This window comes from Doryrhamphus excisus, linkage group LG9, assembly GCF_037039965.1.
Source record: "Doryrhamphus excisus strain RoL-2023G ecotype Guam linkage group LG9, RoL_Dexc_Guam_v1.1, whole genome shotgun sequence".
Taxonomy (NCBI): domain Eukaryota; kingdom Metazoa; phylum Chordata; class Actinopteri; order Syngnathiformes; family Syngnathidae; genus Doryrhamphus; species Doryrhamphus excisus.
Window position 1 is genome coordinate 13,940,288 of NC_136365.1, and position 19,581 is coordinate 13,959,868.

Here is a 19,581-nt window from a genome sequence, read left to right on the forward strand (position 1 = left end):
TCCTTAAATTTACAACTTTATTCTTGTAAATGTACGACTTTTTTCCTCGCAAATGTACAACTTTTTTCTCGTGAATTTATGACTTTATTTTTATATATGTATTTCTTTATTCTCATAAATGTATGACTTTTTGGTCGTAAATTTATGACATAATTCTTAGAAATGTACAACTTAATTCTCATAAAAGTACAACTTTTTTTCTCTTGTAAATTTATGACTTTTACAACTTTATTCTCATGAATGTACAACTTTTTTTCTTGTAAATTTATGATTTTATTCTCCTTAAATTTACAACTTTATTCTCGTAAATGTACAACTTTTTTCTTGTGAATTTATGACTTTATTTTTATATATGTATTACTTTATTCTCATAAATGTATGACTTTTTTGTCGTAAATTTATGACTTTATTCTTAAAAATTTACAACTTTATTCTCCATAAATTTACAACTTTATTCTCATAAATGTACAACTTTTTTCTCGTAAATTTATGACTTCATTCTCCTTAAATGTACAACTTCATTCTCGTAAATGTACAACTTTTTTCCTCATAAATTTATGACTTTAGTCTTGTACATTTATGACTTTATTTACTTTATGACTATGTCTCCAAATCTCTGATTTTTTTTCAGTGTGGCCCTAATATTCCATTGTATTTTTAAATCTTAATAAACAAAAAAACAATTCTCATTGGCAACGAGTCCTGTGTATCTTTACACACAAATCTACTGTGACCTGTTTTTATTCTCGTAAATGTACAACTTTTGTTTGTGTAAATGTACAACTTTATTCTCGTAATTAACAGCATTTTCCTCATCAATTTACGACTTTATTCTTGTACATTTAAGACTTTTTCCCGAAATCTCTATTTGTTTTTCAACGTGGCCCTAATTCTCCCTTGTATTTTAAGTCTAAAATGGAGTCGCGTGTATATTTACACACAGCGTGCAGCAACATCCAACCACAGAAATGATCCAAAACCAAAAACACAGAAAGGCCAAAAAAGGTCATGCTGCAAATTAGTCAAAATCTTCTCAAACTGGGGAGCACACAAATAAAACCTCCAAACAACCAGACTAGCAGCCAGGGACGTTGCTGCATGCCATGAATACAACATCAGCATCGCCTGCCCTCTAGTGGTGAGTCAGTTCAGTGCATGGACACGTAAAGACTATGAGAAGTTACTAGCAGCACCACACCGACTCCACGGCTATCTAAATAAATGCTTACCACTTTAAGACAGCAAAATGTGGTTGTTTTCTTGGTGATATGTACTGACCGCAATAATTCACTGATTTCAGTCAGTCACACAAATGGATATATATATAATTGATATGAATACATTCAAATAGGCTCTGTCTGTAAGTGATGTGCAACTCTAAGGATATGACACCCGTGTGGACTGAGAAATGCAGCAGCCTTGTTTCATTAGGACTGGAATTATGTTGAGATTGTAGCTGCTGTGTCAGGCACTGACTAACTACGTAAATACACATGATGATTTCCAGTCCGTTTTCATCGCCCCAGAGCGCCGCCTACAGTCGTGTACGTGTCAGTACACATCAACGTGTGAAGCCAATGGATTTATACAGGACACCTGATGACGTGAGCGTGTTTGATGTTGACGTCCCAGCACTAACAACACGAGCTTTGCTGTGATGGTCGTCTTAAAGCAGGGTTGCCACAGCGACGACACCCGAGCTATTCTGTTACACACAAGCCAGTGTCAACACTGTAAAATGATGACTCATGTTGCTGTGAGAAAACGAGAGTCCTGCCGAAGTGTGGCGTGGCGTGGCGTGGCGTTTGAGTGCGTTTGAGTGCGGTTCAGTGCGCCGCTGACGTTGCTATGACAGCCTGAATAACCTTGACAGCTGTGCTGCACGGCTGCAGGGGGTCATATTCCGCAAAGACGTGGCACACGTTCTCCATGCCGGCTTCCACGCCTTTCGCCACAAAGCCAAACATCCTGCCAGGCAAAAGCAGTCACCATAAATGCTTGGAAGATAAGAGATACAGTCTAAACAGCATCTAAGCGCTACAGCCATCCCCTGCTGATAATGACCTCAGTTTTGATTGTAACACACAATAACAATCAACTCATTTGTAACTGATTGAATGAAATACATACAGTAGGATTCCTTCTTTATAAATAGAATGTTCTTGGAGTTAGTTATCAAAGAAAACAACCTTCTAAATATGGTTTTTCATACTAAGCCCGCTATAACACCCCTATAGTCGAGTACCTTCACACTCCGGATTAGCCCTCTTAACAAGGGATTACTGTGCCGTTACAACATGTATTTCATGTTTTTTTATTTGTTAATGCAAGTTATGGGCAAAATCAGCAGGGGATGAAATCATTCTACCCACTAGTACACCATCAACGGTGAAAGTAGTGTAGTACAGTGTATACATTTAAAACATTCAACAGCTCCCTTACTTTGCGCCAAAGCTTGAACCTTTCCTCCACCTGGAACAGTCACAAAGGCAAAATGACAAAAGGGATGTTACTGTATTTTGTACTGCATATTAGCTGTGCAGGTAGATGAGCAATGCAATGACATTTACTGTTTTTTTTAAATTTCATATATGAATCAATACATTTTTGATCTGCTACTTCATTGACTTTGTAGTAATAAGAAGACTTGGCGGACCAGTGCTTAATGAGTTGGTCCACATAGAGGGGTTGGCGACATTTAAGCACTTTCCACTGTAGTCAGCGTTTTATGCTATCAATAACAACAATCTAATCATCACTGCATGTCTGAATTCCCATTTTCCCATTTTTTCCCATTCCTCACCTTCGATCTTCTGGATCATCTCCACTATAGCTAAGCAGGTGAGCAGGGTAATGACGGCGGAAAAAATGCCTGAAAGAAAATACATACGTGGATTTCAGGGTCTTTCATCTGCATCCTGGTTTGCCCACAAAACATGACAGGGTGTGTCCGCTCTTACTTCCTGTTGACGTCTGTCAGTGTGATACCCTTCTGGGACACTTTCAGGTTGACGATGGTGGGTTCGAAGGAACCGGAAAGCAGTTGGAGTGTGCAGGAAACCGCCCGGTCGACGGCACAAGGTCCTGTCAGCCGCTCAGTGGGGACGGCATTCAGGTAGATGAAGTTGGAAGCTGCATTACATTACATTGCATTACATTGTTGCTGTGAAAACAGGCCATTTTGTTTCCACATAAAACGCCATCCATCATTTGCTACACCACCTCGGGTCACGGGGAAGTGGGTGATCATTTATAAATACTTGATAATTCAGGTCACATCCATAGCATACACTAAAATTGTGTGTCACTACTCCGATTCCGTCTCTTCATCATTCAATAGCGGTTAGCCGCTGTACATTTGATTACCTTAAGCCAGGGGTCGGCAACCTTTACTATCAAAAGAGCCATTTTATCCCCTGGCTCACTAAAGAAAAATAGACTGGAGCCACAAAACATAATTTAAAAAAAGCAGTGACGTGCTCACATTCAGAGCAAATTGCGAGTCTCCCAAAATTTTAATTAACTGCCAGATTTGGAGGGAATTTTGGTCAGATTTTTTTCAAAGATGCGTATTTTCCTCATTTGGGTGTTAAAAAAAATACTTCAGCATTGTGAAGGGAGCCACAACAAAGAGGTTAAAGAGCCACATGCGGCTCTGGAGCCGTGGGTTGCTGACCCCTGCCTTAAGCTAATCTAATCATTACAACAGTCGCTTTTATTGCAAATGTTGTTCTAAAATCAGATGAGAACATGAAGGTCAGGCTAGTAGGAAGGTCTGGAGGCGGGAGGAGAGAGCCGTTTCTAAGGGTGCATCACCATTAGCAACCTGTACATACAAATAAGGTTGTCTAGGCATGCGAGTCTGCCCTTCATCGACCCATCGACAAGATGCGGTTTCCTATGTTAACGTTCTGTTCAGGTGGTGTCCATCTGTTTCCTTATTCAACCGTACCGCCCATTCTTCTAATGCATGACTTTCCGAGCTTACCTGATCCTTGCTTGTTGTCTGAGGCCAAGATGTCTTTGCTTTTTTCTTCTACTCCACCCAACTCTGTGTGAGTACCCAGTCATTAATTCATCTCATCTCTCTCTCTCTCTCTCTCTCACATGCACTTCCACTCTCTGTAATTACCTTGGGAGTGGAGGAGTAATTTGCAGGGTAAAGCGAAAGGTGAAATAGTGTGCTGGTACACAAGGGCGGAAAGGCTTCCTGTAAATACATGAAGAATATATGGGAATTTAGAATCATATCATAATGATTGAAGTCTGAAAATATCTTTTTCATGTCGACACTTACAATAAGTCATGTGTTTATATTCTGTCTGTTCCACCATTTTCTAATTAATGGAGAAAAGAATACAGATTGTCCAGCAATAGTTACATAGCTCATCGTTATGTCCTGTAGTGGGTGTAGTGGGTGTGGCTGTGTGGGTGTTTTTATCCCTTTTGGAGAGTGGTGACACGCCAAGAAGTTTCATCTCAGGTGTGTGGGGGGGTAAGCAGCTCTTAGACTCGCTCTCAATCTTGGCCGAGTTGTTTGAAGCGTGAACCTGGGTGTGTTTAGTTTCAGAGACACTCTGCCCTTTTCCTGGTGAGTCTTTTGTGTTTCCGCTTTATGTATTTTGGAGTATTTTAGCTTCACTGGCTGTTTTACATCCTGCTTTTGAAGATTATTTTTTGCAGAGATAGAAGAAAGCAAGGAAGCAAAACAAAACAAAAATAAAATGATCATAAAAAGACAATAGCGAATTGCCAATAAAAGTAAAACAAGTAAGTCACATTTTGGGGCGGAATTTACTTTCTAAAATCCGAGTCCAAGAATAGACATTTAGGGGGTATTTGTGCTCAAGACACAACTCGACTAAACCTAACATCCGCAATCAGACTTACCTAAATTGGTCCCGCGACGGTGGTTATCAATTACTTTGCCAAGTCTGCTTTTTGGCTTTGTGCTAAGTACGTGTTCCCATGAACGTCATATCATCCTGCTTCCACTCAACAGTGAAGCCATCCCAGCCAGTGTATACAAGATGGGCTAGTAGTTCCCAGTGCAGGCGATATTAAGGTCACACAATTAAGGTCAGTATTGCGGTTTCTGAAACTTTGGGAATAATCCGTTTCCATGCCTGAGCAAACAGGGTTATCCATGTATACATGGTAGTTGTAAACAATCAGGATATCCCGATCAAAACAGCGACGCACAGAGAACATTATGACGCTTCTTCCTGTTTACAAAAACAACACCTGCAAGGCGTCTATACCATCTGTAAGGACATAAACATTTTTCTGTCTTTAACCACATGAATGAGATGGTTACTTTCATCCTCGCTCCAAAAATGTGCACTTTTGCTTGCCGCCATGTTTTCAAATTCGTTCACATGAGCCAATAATCTGGTTAGAAAAGGTGTGACCCAGGGGTAATATTCTGGTTTTTCAAAAGGGTTATTGGAGTTTACATGGCAATGCTCAACTGGTTTATTGCTAATATTCTGGTTATGATAGGGTTATTTGACTACATGTAAACGTAGCCACTGTCACCGCCAATAGAGCGAGGGAGGACCGCTGACAGAATAATGGAGAATACCCTACTAGCCTTTTCATTTGTCCACCCTCAACAGAGCACAACTTTGACGTTGAACACTTACCCATTCAAAACAAAAAATCAATTGAAGCAAAAACGTACTTTAAAAAATCTTGTCATGACCACTAGATGGCAGTGTTCAGTACATCAGTACTCACGCAAGGACTCCTGTGACATTTAATATGCTAATGTTGGCCTAATTATTCATATTTCGTATTGCATTTCATTCCAGGTGCTCGTGTGACCATTCCATATCCCCACTTATGGATGGATAATATCATCAAGTAATGCTCTTTAGTAGTGACAATAAATGGAGGTGTTAGCCTAACACCAATAGGTGGCATGTTAAGTTCTCGGGGTAACTATAGCCTAAACATAATCCGCAGAATATGATTTTCTTGTTGGAGGCATTTGTGCTCCGCCTTTCTCAGTTGTCTTTAAAAGTTGATGTTTGCAGTGGTACAGGAATGGTAGGAGTAGTAGATTCTGATACGCAAACCTAGAGTGTCCTCTAGTGGCTGTCAGTGTGGGGGAAAAAAAACCATAAAAACTAATTGTCAACATTTCTCCTCACATTATGCCTTTTCTTATATTTTGATCAATTTTTTCAAATTGTACTTTTACAAAATGCTCCCAGGCTGCAGCGTGGACACCGTACCCCTCTGGTTGATGATCGTATCAAGAAGAACTCTGCCCAGCAACAGTGGCCAAGGCAAACTTGTACTTTAACAAGAAAGGACATGAACAATTCATGGTATTGTTTTTTTGCAGATATATTTTGCATGGAATCCGGCCAAAGGAGTTCCACTCCACCAAGCATTCAGGCTGAGACATTTGCACCTACATAATCGCTAATTGCAGTGGGTGTGTGGTCATGGTTGATTAGACTCCTACCTTTGAGTCATGTCTAAGAGGCAGTCACGGTCTATTACGCTGGGGTGTGCCAGAAAGAATTTGCCATTGCAAAGCAAACTTGAAATAATTCCAAGGAAAGTGTTGTTGACATTACCGAAGTATGGCTCCTCAGAGGATCCTTTGAGGCGAACACCTTTTGCTGATGATTCAATAAGAAAGTGCTTGACAACCTGGGAACTTCTCGCTCCTCCTGAGAATAAAATAACACCAACAATAAATTCATTCATTCAATCATTCATTTTCTACCGCTGATCCTCATCAGGCAATAAATGAGTTTTTCTGCTGAAACCACATTTATATCATCCACAATCCTTATGCGAGACATGAACATGTATGTTTTTCACAGATCATTACTGCACGTAATGGGAAAACACTAATTCCACCTGTGAAGACTCCAAAAATGGCAGACAACACTCCATTTGCATATAATGTGACAGGCATACTAACCAAACTACATTGATATTTTTAGTACGCTCACAATGCCTCAGACACTACTAAAAGCTAAGGCTACTGTACATACTGTAACATACCTGTATACATACATACATATACATATACGTATATACATACATATATAAAACCTTTTGGGGGTGTTTTAATAGCGGCCTTTGTAGGCAGTGTAGTTGTATCCCATTATGTGCAGTAATGAGCTGTCTCTTTTTATCTCTTTTTTATATCTTTACAACGCAGATATATTTCTCTCAAATGCAATGACTTAACTTCCTGAGGCCTGAGAAAGGAACATTGCAGTGGTCAACAGTCAACAGCCTTGTGTTGAGATTTGCAAAACAGTGACTTTCTGCCACCTTGGGTTGGGACACGTTTGAAGACGTTTGATGACTCCACATTTGATACTTACAATTGTTATTAAATGTGTTTCTTTTTTTGATACTATAAAAATAAAGCTCCTGCCTCGCCACAGGCTCGGTGTGCATGGACGTGTCCAATCTCATCCGTTGGGTTGGGTAAGTGAGTCCCGAGGCCATTGGGCATGCCTGGCGAAGACGCTTGACAACATGATTCCTTTTGGCAAGGCATTGTGTCTGCATCTCGTCAAATGTTTCCATCGTCTAAAATAGCCACAGAGCGCAAATGAAACCTACCTGTTGCCGTTAGATCCACCTTCATGGCCAGACCAAAACTTCCCCTGTAGGTGGTGCTGTCTCTCACCACAAATGTTCCTGGTTCTTCGTCCATTACCAGGGCCTCAGCTGAGGTGGACCAAACATCACAATATCATCATAGTTAGGAATCTGGAGTTGTTATTGCATAATAATTTTATCAGCATCATTCATTACCAGAAGGTCTAAGTCTCACCGAAAACCAAATCAATCCAAATCAATTTTTCCAGTAAGGAATCATGTAAATTCAAAGAATGGGTTCCAGAAAGCCAACCATGTTAACATACATACAACATAGTCAGTAAAGAACGCTAGAGTCAACTGCTGATTATATCATAGACAGCTGGTTCCTGTTTCTATGTATTTGCAAGCTACTAACAAGGATATTTTCTGATAAAAATACATTAAGAACACGACAAGACCGCAAGCCATATTGTACCATATTGTACATATTGTAACCTGAAAATGCACTCAAACCGAGGAAATACTTTGCTGTAATTTATCAACGTTATCTGAAAAACTATGCTTGTTGTATGCTAACCAAGGTTCCACTGTATCGGTTTTAGCTTGACGACGCCTTATTAAGTAAAGATTCTCACCTTCTGCTCTGCTGATATGTGGACAGAACCAAAATTTGGATGAGGCCATAACAAATTTCATTGACGTCTGATTGCCATTCAAAGAGGCTTGCGAGCCTAAAAGGGGAATGGTATTTATTACACAGAGCCAAGTGTTCAAACAAAGTACTCTATAGACACACCAACAAGCCCTCACCGTGGGGAGTGAGTGGCTTCTCCTCTGAGCCACTTCCTGATACAGGAGACGTGTTGACCTGTAAGTCTTGGTGCGGTACGCCATTGATCAGCAACATAGGAATGTCAGTAAAAGATCCAGACAGTGATTGGTCAGGACTGCTGAGTGAGCAGTTGGTGGGTTGGTGATATGAGCTGTGATGGGTGTCATAGGGCCTCATCCTGCATCCGTCACCGTAGGCTCCGGATGGAGAAGAGTGGGTAGACTCTAGACAGCCGGTGTCTTCACTGGCCAAAGACAATGTGCTATGCAAAGGAAATAAGGATACGTTGTGTTTGAACCAGACGGTATCCTTGAAAGACAGAGATACTAGACAGATGGATGTTGACAAACTGCTAACATTTTAGCCCACATCACAGGATGTGTGGGGCACAGTGTCAAACTCTAATGGTCATTCTGACGATTCCAAAATGACCAAAATGTAAAAATATAGCTCAGCTCGAAAACGTCAGCATGTCTGCCGAAAGTATGTATTGGTCACTTCCTGAATTAGCCCCATCAATTTGCCTCTCCAGTGGCAACAGAAAGTGTCAATAAAAGCTGTGTGGGGGTGGAGGGCCCATTCACGGTCTCAGTTGAGCATTGTTACGTTTGTAAGCAATAGATTGGGCAAGTGTAGCAAATGTGCTAGCATATGTTGTACCTGCCAAGGATGTAGCTGGTGTCCGAGCATGTTGATGTGGAGAGCAGTGAGGCAGCACTGTTTCGATTGGGGTAGGATAAGCGGAAGGATCCTTGAGAGCCTGATACATCGGGCCTCATTGGGGCATTCTGTCGGGGTGCACTCCCACACGGCAGCCGGGGCCTGGAAGAGGAAGGGGATCCAGAAAAGACGACTGTACCCGGGGGACTGAAGCTGAGACTAGCTGGTCTGGGAATGGGGATACTGGGGGACACCGTGGGCGAGGGGCAGCATCCATCTGGGAAGGACGGGAAAACATTCATGGTTAGTGCAGTCAAGATAAAACGTGACAGACCCCTCGGTGTGCTGCCATGCTCGTGCTTCATGCTTGAGTTTTCTCAAAAAGGGCTTGGCCCATGTAAACACACAAACGTCTGCTAAAGTTTCTCATGCAGGTACCTGCCTGCACAGCTCAGGGTAATCCTTCCGAACTGGATGGCTGTATTAAATGTTGTGTCACAACCTCCTTGCGAGGGGTTCCAACTTGTTTTGTTCACTTCAGGTTACGTCTGCCTCGCTGTGTCGATGGAAACTATGGGTTCAGTTGATGCACTCAGTGAAATAAAACATTGTGGTCAGAGAAGGAGCCACACCAAAACCTCTGCAGTTACATAACATGGGTGATGTTCCTGCATGTGATAGCTGCTGTTTCTTGTACATTCACAGGAAATCCTGTGTTTAGCACACAAACGTTCACTGCTTTAACACCATCCGTTCTTTCTAGTTTTTTTGGTTCACAAAATGAGATCCACAGACTTGCACGTCCATATGATCCATAATATGATCCATAATATGATCCATAATATGATCCATTTAAGGGAAAGTCAAAGCAACATTGCACCATTATTATCTGCCTTTTCTTTGTATCGGTAGCCTGAGATGTTTCAGGTGTGGTTCATAGTCTGGGCAGAAGTCCCAGAGTCGCTAAAGTGGTGCAATTACTCTTAGAATAAAGTGTGGCTGCATTTCCAAAGCTCTCTGCTATTGAAAAATAGGTTTAAAAGACCAAATAGGATGGATCCGTCCCTTTGTTGGCTTTAAAGATGTAATACGTATGAACTCAAATCTCCGTTGCTTCATTCATGATCTTTTTGCATGCCGTCATACTGTACCTGTAGCAGGGCTGATGCATGGATGGCTTTTGTTGACCTGGATGGGTTCGAATGTTGGATCCAGTTCTATCATGAGCTGGTTGAGATTATCCAGGGAAATGTCAAGGTCCAGGCCGCTGCGGTGACTGCTGGGCTTGCTTGGACTGGAACACTGAGTGAGGGTCTCCTGTTCCGGGGTCAGACATATAGTCTGACCCACTCTCAGAACGTGATTGGGTATGACATGTGACATGCCCTCAGCAATAGGCTTCATGTTTGAGGGAGCGCTCACAATCTTGTGGAACGACAAAAGACATGGACACAATGGAGAAAAGATCAGTTACGCTCGATCGGACAAAAAAATATATTATTTAGTAATCACCATTTATTCATTCATATTCTACCGCTTATCCTCACGAGGGTCGCAGGGGTGCTGGAGCCTATCCCAGCTGTCTTGGGGCGAGAAGCGGGGTCCACCCTGGACTGGTGGCCAGCCAATCACAGGGCACATTTAGACAAACAACCATTCACACTCACATTCATACCTGTGGACAATTTGGAGTGGCCAATTAACCTAGCATGTTTTTGGAATGGGGGAGGAAACCGGAGTACCCGGAGAACATGCAAACTCCAAGGGTCCAATTTCGGGTCCAAATTCGGGTCTCCTAGCTGTGTGGCCTGTGCGCTAACCACTCAACCGCCATGTACCTATAACAACCATTCACAGTCATATTCCTACACATTGGCAGTTGGCAATAACCTAAAACATCCAATCCACTTTATTTATAGAGCACATTTTATAAACAGAGTTTCCAAAGTGCTGCACAGACTAGTAAAATAAAAAGTAAAAATAAAATACAATATATAAAGGTACAAATTGAATTTAATCCAAAACTAAAAGATCAAATAAGAAATAAAATAGTAAAATAGATACATATTAAAATATTAAAAACAAGAAGCAAAGCAATAAAACCAATTAAAATAAAAAGAAAGAACTAAAAGACACAGGACCATACGACTCACTCCGAGTTAAAAGCCAGAGAATAAAAGTGGGTTTTAAGACGAGACTTAAAGCTTTCGATGTTGGGGGCCTTTTTTACATGGGAGGGGAGAGAGTTCCATAGCTTGGGGTCAACCACAGAAAAGGCTCGGTCTGCCCTGGTCTTAAGTCTCGTCTTGGGCACCACAAGTTGGAGCTGGCCCTCGGACCTCAGTGACCCCGCTGGAGAGTAAATTTGGATGAGGTCCGAGATGTATTTGGGGGCCAGCCCATTCAACGCCTTAAAAACAAACAATGAAATCTTAAAATCAATCTAAAGCAAACAGGCAACCAATGCAGGGAGCCCAGAATTGGGGTGATGTGCTCCCCCTTTTTGGTTCCTGTTAAAAGCCGTGCCGCAGAGTCAGCTGTGGAACCAATTAACTGCGATAAATGAGGGATTACTAAAACGGGGGAAAATGTTTGCAGGAAACAAAGGAAAAAAATATTTTTAAAGAAAAAAATGAGAATTTGTGCATCTCTGAAAGTTGAATTGTCTCCTTGGTATTACTATAAACAATAGTTTAATAAATAATTCACATTTTACACGGTGGTTAACTTCTTTAAGGTTGTCCACTTGGCTTTTCCTGCTTTGTGGTCCTTATTCAAAAAAAGATATTTGATGGCATTTACAGTAAGAATGTTGTTTGAAACATTGCTTGTACTCTTATAAATATTGAGGTTTCACTTTGAAGAGGATTATTTCTAGATCCATTTTTTTCCACCTTGTGTTTCCAACTCAGAGGTTTGACTGTTCTACGTCATCCATGCATGCAAGTCTGAGTAAATAATCGACTACGCGAATACAAAGAGGAAACGTGTGTAATATTTGGAGTCATCGCCTGAGTTTATCCAACGTCTCGCTTGGCCTTTCAAGATAAGGAGTGGTTCTGAATGAGTCATTAGTGATATATGGCTGTTGCCATGACTACACGACATGTTCTCCAACAATACATTTGGTGATTACCGCAATAAATGACAAATATTTTCATCACATTTTGTGAGGACTGATATAGAAAACCCCTTTTTTAAAGATGGCAAAGCCAGCAATAGATTGAAGAAAGATGAAACATCAACATTTGATGTTAACATTTGTTTGTACAATGCCAATGAAGAACCACTGACATCTTAACATCTTAACATGGTCTTACCTTAGTTTCCTGTGTGTGATGACTCCAGGTGGGACACATGCAAAGCTGGTGTGACCGAGGCTTTCTAACTTGGACTCGACGTGTGTTCATGCTTTTATTGTCGAATCCCAACCCCTTTCCTGACAGCCTATCCACACTCAGTTCCAGGTAAGAAAGCCCCGCAGCTATAAAGTTATGATGTCAGATGAGCTGTGGAAATGTTATGTCTCCACGTGCATCAAATAGCAAAAGAGGAAAACTCAGAACATACTACTAATAGTACCACTTGAGATTATTTTAGTGTTTATGCTTCACTGCTTTTGCTGCTTCACGACTTTTGCTAACTTTTGCTTTTGTTAATTGGCCACTCCAAATTGTCCATAGGTATGAATGTGAGTGGGAATGGTGGTTTGTCTATATGTGCCCTGTGATTGGCTGGCCAACAGTCCAGGGTGTACCCCACCTCTCGCCCCAAGACAGCTGGGATAGGCTCCAGCACCTCTGCGACCCTCGTGAGGATAAGCGGTAGAAAATGAATGAATGAATGAAGGGGGGACTCATTTGCAGTTGGAAGCTGTTTATGGTATATGTATTAGGGATGCCGAAAACCGATTTGTCCAACTCATACCAATATTAGCCGATCCCGATATGTCTTTTGATGTTTTCTGCTCCAGATCCTTACTGTGTTTAGAGCAGGGGTGGGCAAACCACGACCTGGGGGCCACATCTGGCCCGTCAAGTGTTTGAATATGGCCCGTCTGTTCTTTCCAAAGTATTTCATTTAAACTCAACATACAACGTAGCATCATGGCTTGAGCCAACCTTTTGATGGTTTAAGTAGCTGTTTTATCAATTTCGTTATTTGATGTGGTCTGTTGTTTACAAAATGCTCCTGAAATAATAATAATAATATAATAAATTTAATTTATAACGCACTTTAATGTTTTATCAATGGTGTTATTTAATGTGGTCTGTTGTTTACAAAATGCTCCTGAAAAAAGGGACACAAGCACACAATAATAATAATAATAATAATAATAATAATAATAATAAATTTAATTTATAACACACTTTAAAGTTTTATCAAATTTGTTATTTGATGTGGTCTACTGTTTCCAAAATGCTCCTGAAAAAGGGGACACAAGCACATAATAATAACAATAATAATAATAATAATCAATAATAATCAATAATAATTAAATAAATGCGGCCCATTAGTAAAAAATTTGCCCACCCCTGGTTTAGAACGTTTGGATGTCACTGCCCTTGTAATGCCCGCCAATCGTCATTTTTACCTGTAAATGGCACATTGTAGAAAAAGTAAGAGTTGGTACTGAAAAGGAATACGTCTGACAGATCACAGTACACGTTTACCTGAATAATAACCAATAAATCTATGAACTTCTCATCAATCCATGTCCATTTCAGACTTGCCTGTAAAGTTAGTTGCACCCTCGGGCCGTGCTTTGGACACCCTACCACATCATGGTAGGTTTGGTCTCAAGTTCCCTATCAAAGTACCCTTCAGCAAGATTGCTCCCACAAGTGTGTTGATGAGTCACAAGCCTTCCTGGATTGCAACATACTGGATATCAGTCAATGCATGAGTGAAAAAGCATTCTAGCATAAAAATGACACTGCATGAATAGTTGATAATATTGAATAAAGTGTACAATACAGATTGAAATATTTGTTATATAAGTTGAATGTATTATGGGTGAGTTAGTATTTGTATATATATTAAACATGTTGAGAACTGTCAAAGATGAGGTTATCCCCCATTTATAGCAGCAGGATTGTCCTGCTGCGCTGTGAGTTGTGCCTCTTACCTTTTATTTCTGTTCGGGGTTGTGTCCGGGTTTGGTTGCTATTTGGACCCTTACTGCTTTTTTTATGCACTTGCAGATGCAGACCTCCTTGGGTCGGGCACAGCTGTCAATCTACCTCATTCCCTCTCTCCTTCTTAACGCCCTCAGCTGCTATATTTGCATTTTACTTAATTTAGCTGATTTTCATGAATGGAAATGCAGCATTTCAGCAAAAAATAAATGTTAGCTTGAATATGCAGAGGTTTTGAATAAAAGTTTTGTCTGTATTCAGCAACAAAAGTCCACATTGTGAAAGGGATATTTAGTATACAGAAAGATGTTACACAGGAAGATTTGTCAACTTTTAATTAAAGTCAATGTTTTTTCCCAAACACTACCAAACAGTACATGTAAAGCCAATAAACCGGAGCCTAGTAGAAGAGTCATTCATCACTGTCACCTCCCTCAGTGTCAGAATTAAACAGCCTCATAATTCCTTCATCACACACTTTGTCAGTCTCTCTCTTTCTTTTTTGTTGTCACTCTGTGTCACTTTTGTCTCGTTGGTGACAGTGGATTTTTTGACACTGTTCAACAAAAGTTAAAGATTGTTCTGGATTAACTTAACGCTGCCTCAAATGCATTTCATTCTGTTTTTTATGAAGTGCATTCTATTTTACTATGCATGAAGTGCAAAATAAGTGTTTTGAAGCATACAAAATGTTGGAAGACATGACTGTACAAGCCGCAAGGTTCAAAGCATGAAAAGTAGCGTCTTATAAGATGGAAATGATGGTAATATATTTTTGAAAACCGTGACAGAGCAAAGCCAGGAAAGGTAGGAGAAAGCAAAACAACCCAAAACAGCTGACATGCTGTAATCATATTGCTGTTATGCACAGTCCAGGTGGTCCTCAGGGTCCCGCATTTCCCACCATTAAAAACTTAATTATGTCTCTGCTTTTTGCAGATGATGTGGTCCTGCTGTTCTCGCCCAGAAAGGGTGGGGTGCCATCTCCGGATTGGGGAGTAGTATAAGTACCTCAGGGTCTCTCTCACCTTCATCTACGGTCTTGAGCTTTGAATAGTGACCAAAAGGACAAGAGTCCGGGTGAGTTTCCTCCAGAGGGTGACTGAGCTCTCCATTAGAGATAAGGTGGGAAGCCTCCCTGTGGGGGGTGTGTTCAGGGCACATTCGACCGGTAGAAGGCCTTGAGGAAGACCCGGGAGTGGCCTGAGAGAGGGTCTGGGCTTCCCTGCTTAGGTCCGACCCAACCTCGCATAATCTGTAGAAGATGGATGGAACTTAATTTTTGTACAACTACAGTATATACAGTGTCAGTGTAATGTCAGCCTTAAATGGTGATGTCTGCAGGTGGAGGTTTAGTTCAGGGTCAGAAGGTGGTGGTGGTGTCGGTGTCTAAGGCGGAACTACTCTTCCTGTTGTACGTATAGTTGACGAACCTCTCCTGGCTCAAGCAACCCAATTTCTTCATTAGCTTCAGGAGGTCATGGCGAAATTTAACACCGATAAAGGCATAGACGAACGGGTTGAAGGTGCACCGGAGGAAGGCCACGCACTGAGTGATGTCGGTAACGTAGAGGAGATTATTCTCATATGCGCAGTCTTCGGTTCCTCCCTTTGCAACGACAACTGTGGTCCAAAACAAGACCGCGTTGTAAGGCGCCTGGCAGACCACGAAGACAACAACAACAACCAGAATCACTTTGACTGCCTTGTTGCGCTCAAAGTTGTGAGTCTGGCAGAGGGTGCGGACTATTCTACTGTAACAGAAGCTCATTACCAATAGCGGCAGCACAAACGCCAGAACAAGCTGGCTCGTCTGGAGGTCCAAGCGAAGCGGATCTGAATAACTGGAGAAGGGGCTACAGCTGTTGTTGATGACTTTGGTGTATTTCATTTCTGGCGTGGAGACGATCAGAGACAGGACCCAGACAGCGATGGATGACGCCTTGCTGAACAACACAGCTTGGGAGCGGAGGCGGTGAGCGGAAACCGCCTTGGCGACAGCAAAGTAGCGGTCCACGCTGATAAAACACAGGAGGAACATGCTGCTGTAAGTCGTGACCTTGTAAACGGTGTGCATGATCTTGCACGCAGCGAGGCCCAGCGTCCACTCGGCCATGGAGCCGACTGCCCAAAGAGGGAGCGATAGCGCAAAAAACAGATCTGCAAAGGCCAAGTTGAGCAGGTACACGTCTGTCATGGTCTTTAGGCGGTTAAAGTAGATGAAGGTGAAGATGACCAGGAGGTTCCCCACCAGTCCAGTGAAGCTGGTGATGGAGAAAAAGGGAGACATGAACCACAGGCGGAACTGGTGGTTGTTGACTTTGTCACAAAACTCTGGAATGCCGCTGTAATCGAAGGTGGAATCCACGTAGTCTGTCACGTTCTCCATCCCATTTTGGCATACACAAGGCTGCAATCAAAGTCACACCAAAATTAGTACATAATGTATGGAACTTACATAAACACTTCATGACACACACAAGAGATCCCCGCTTTTCCCGAGGGTTGCATTCACCAGCCAATGTTCTCCCCAAAGTGTAAATAATAATCAATAAAAGGGATAAATCATAGGTTAGCATTTTCGCCACACAGGCAGGAGATTGGGATGGATTCTCCGCTGTGTGGAGATTGCATGTTTCTCCCCCGTGCATGCATGGGTTTTCTCCGGGTACGCCGGTCCCCCCCCCGGCGTGAATGTGAGTGGGAATGGTTGTTTGTCTATATGTGCCCTGTGATTGGCTGGCCACCAGTCCAGGGTGTACCCCGCCTCTCACCCCAAGACAGCTGGGATAGGCTCCAGCACCCCCGCGACCCTCGTGAGCATAGAAAATGAATGAATGAATGAAAAAAGGGATAAATTGTTGGCCACAAAGTCAGGTGATCGGGTTGGATTCGATGGGGGGGGTGGAATCCCCACCCACATCCCAGTGTAGAGCGGGCCCGGTAGGCATCATACTTTCTGCTGCCGTCAGGTTGACTTCCCATTATGTCTTTGATCTTCCCATTAGATCAAAGACGTCACGTCACGTCTTTTGATCTGATGTGATAAGACAATGAATACAAAAGTGCACATGCTGGTTCACACATTAAACTACACAACTACTACATTAAACAGTGGCTGCTGTCATTGATTTTGAACACTGAAATGTTTTGCTTTTTGGTTTTGGTGACGTGTCTGCACTGTGAGCACGTCAGCCAATTTACCATAACGCAGGTGTGCTTTGCCTGCGCCAAGAGTAGACCAGGTCGGATCTGGCGAGCTCGTCACAAAATTGTCACTGCGCCAAGCTGAAAATGTGGACACCTCCCCTGGTGCGCCACCATGCCCATCCCGGCGCACTCCAGTCTACCAAATGACCACATTGGCTGCGCTGCACCAAATGACTTTAGATTAGATTGTTGTCTCACTGCCACATTGTGTCTTTAATTGAGAACAGTTACGTCAAAAATCCAGAATTTGTGGGGCCGTGAATGTTGACATGTGAATGTCCGGGGATCTACTGTATACTACAACTTGTAAATGTATTTATTTACATGACATTTGGTGTAGGGCTAAACCCTACTCAATGAAGCAGACGGACAGAGGAATTTATACTTTGTATTCTTTGTTTGAGTCGCAATGGAACTGCCGAGGGGGTGGGCGGAGGGGTGCAAATGAAGATAGCATCAATATCAATAGTAGGATGGCACCGGTACCGTGCCAAACATGAAGTGCTCGCAGTCATTTATTGAACAAACTAGGAGGATTGTGATGTGATTGTGGCACTGTATTGACAGCTCACATTATCAATATCACATTGGCACTAGCATGAAAACTGCCATTGGCTGGCAGCCCAAAGTCAGCTGGGATAAGCTCCAGCATAAGCGGCATAGAAGATGGATGGATGGATGGACTAGCATGATAAAATAGATATTCTCCAGTTGTGTTTATTTGCACAACTACCTGGGTTGTGTTTCTTGTTCCCAATTAAGTTTGTTGATTCGCATATTTTCTGGCAATTTTTTTCTTAATTTTCAAAATTTTTCTTATATTATTCTGGCAAAATCACAAAGGAAAAAGCATCAGTATCGGTTATCATTAATACTGGTTGTCTATTTACTCAAATATATAGTATTGCCCACCCCGAGTGCAAATGTGAGATACATGAATAAACATGTTAAAAATAATGGTGATCTTTGGAACCTTACTTACCTTGTAAATAATGGACCATAAGAGGAAAACTGGCAGAAAACCTTGAACATCTGAAAATAGATCATTAAATCAACATACAGTAAACCATATCAACGGATCATGTACTGTTTATAAACAAATCATGATAGTCATTCTTAGTGATGAATGACCATAATAAGAATATACTCCGATGTTCTTTATGAGTAGCATAGTATGCCACTGATAATACCCCCCCCCCTTCCAAAAACATGCTAGGTTAATTGGCGACTCCAAATTGTCCATAGGTATGAATGTGGGTGGGAATGGTTGTTTGTCTATATGTGCCCTGTGATTGGCTGGCCACCAGTTCAGGGTGTACCCCGCCTCTCGCCCCAAGACAGCCGGTATAGGCTCCAGCACCCCAGCGACCCCAATGAGAATATAAAAAATGGATGGATGGATGGATGGATGTCAACTCTATATTACTAAAATGACATTTTTCCTCATAATATTACAAGTTAATTCTTAATATTGTGACTTTACTAGTGTCAAATTCTGGCAGATTTTTCCAGTTTCACTGTTGTTTTTATTTTTTTTTCAACTATTTCAACTTGCTACTTAAAAAAAATTCTCCTAATTATGACCTTATTTGCATAATATTTTGACTTCTCATATCATTATGACTTCTTCCGCAGCCTAATTTTGCCCCAAATTGCTACATTCTTTGTTCTTTGTTTGTTCCTCATAATATTACAAATAAATTTAACAAAACTTAATGACAAAATTTTTCTTTGACATTTAAACTTTATACTATAAAAATTGTGTTATTTTTCCTCAACTTTATTCTCATGATATTACATTTTTCTATGAAAATATTTACTTTAATTGTGTATAATTACAGCAGTACAAATGGCCCCCAAACCACACTTTGTACACCACTGTTTTAACTAATCTGGTAATGCAGAAATCCATGTCTGTGTGTGACTTTGAAGCTCGTGCTAACCTTTCAACTAAAACTGATATGATATTTTACGACACATGTTCTGCAGCTACCCTTGTTTCCTACACATGCACAACAAGAAAAAATGTGTTATTCTAGCAGCTTACTAGTTAGGTTACTCACCGCGGGGAAGCCTCATGTTGGCTGGGAGCTGCAGATAAATGCACTAAGGCAGAAGTGCTGTATGTCATTGCTGGTGGTTTCCCTTGGTAAAAAAAAA

The 19,581-nt window shown here is 41.5% G+C and overlaps 2 protein-coding genes across 2 annotated transcripts; both read right to left on the reverse strand.

The window, feature by feature from the left end:
* Window positions 1–289: 289 nt before the first annotated feature.
* LOC131139542 (tensin-4-like) lies at window positions 290–12,442 on the reverse strand. The gene is made up of 13 exons (XM_058089243.2): window positions 12,394–12,442; window positions 10,225–10,498; window positions 9,074–9,350; window positions 8,392–8,675; window positions 8,217–8,312; window positions 7,600–7,707; window positions 6,591–6,686; window positions 4,133–4,210; window positions 3,989–4,051; window positions 2,961–3,132; window positions 2,804–2,872; window positions 2,443–2,472; window positions 290–1,968 (listed from the first exon to the last, which is right to left on the reverse strand). Exons 1-13 carry the CDS (start codon window positions 12,430–12,432, stop codon window positions 1,827–1,829), a joined length of 1,728 nt encoding a protein of 575 aa, XP_057945226.2. The 5' UTR covers window positions 12,433–12,442; the 3' UTR covers window positions 290–1,826.
* A 2,099-nt stretch (window positions 12,443–14,541) lies between these two features.
* On the reverse strand, window positions 14,542–19,495 carry ccr7 (chemokine (C-C motif) receptor 7). Its single transcript, XM_058078465.2, has 3 exons — window positions 19,485–19,495; window positions 18,404–18,453; window positions 14,542–16,621 (listed from the first exon to the last, which is right to left on the reverse strand). Exon 3 carries the CDS (start codon window positions 16,598–16,600, stop codon window positions 15,575–15,577), a length of 1,026 nt encoding a protein of 341 aa, XP_057934448.2. The 5' UTR covers window positions 16,601–16,621; window positions 18,404–18,453; window positions 19,485–19,495; the 3' UTR covers window positions 14,542–15,574.
* Window positions 19,496–19,581: the final 86 nt, after the last annotated feature.

Bases quoted from the DNA above. Each gene is read 5' to 3' on its own strand.
- ccr7 (XM_058078465.2), bottom strand. From the start codon at position 16,600: ATGGAGAACGTGACAGACTACGTGGATTCCACCTTCGATTACAGCGGC.
- LOC131139542 (XM_058089243.2), bottom strand. From the start codon at position 12,432: ATGTGTCCCACCTGGAGTCATCACACACAGGAAACTAAG. The intron at 7,708-8,216 runs GTGAGAATCTTT...GGTCCACCTCAG, and splicing joins ACATATCAGCAGAGCAGAAG to CTGAGGCCCTGGTAATGGAC. The intron at 3,133-3,988 runs GTAAGCTCGGAA...AATGTAATGCAG, and splicing joins AGACAACAAGCAAGGATCAG to CTTCCAACTTCATCTACCTG.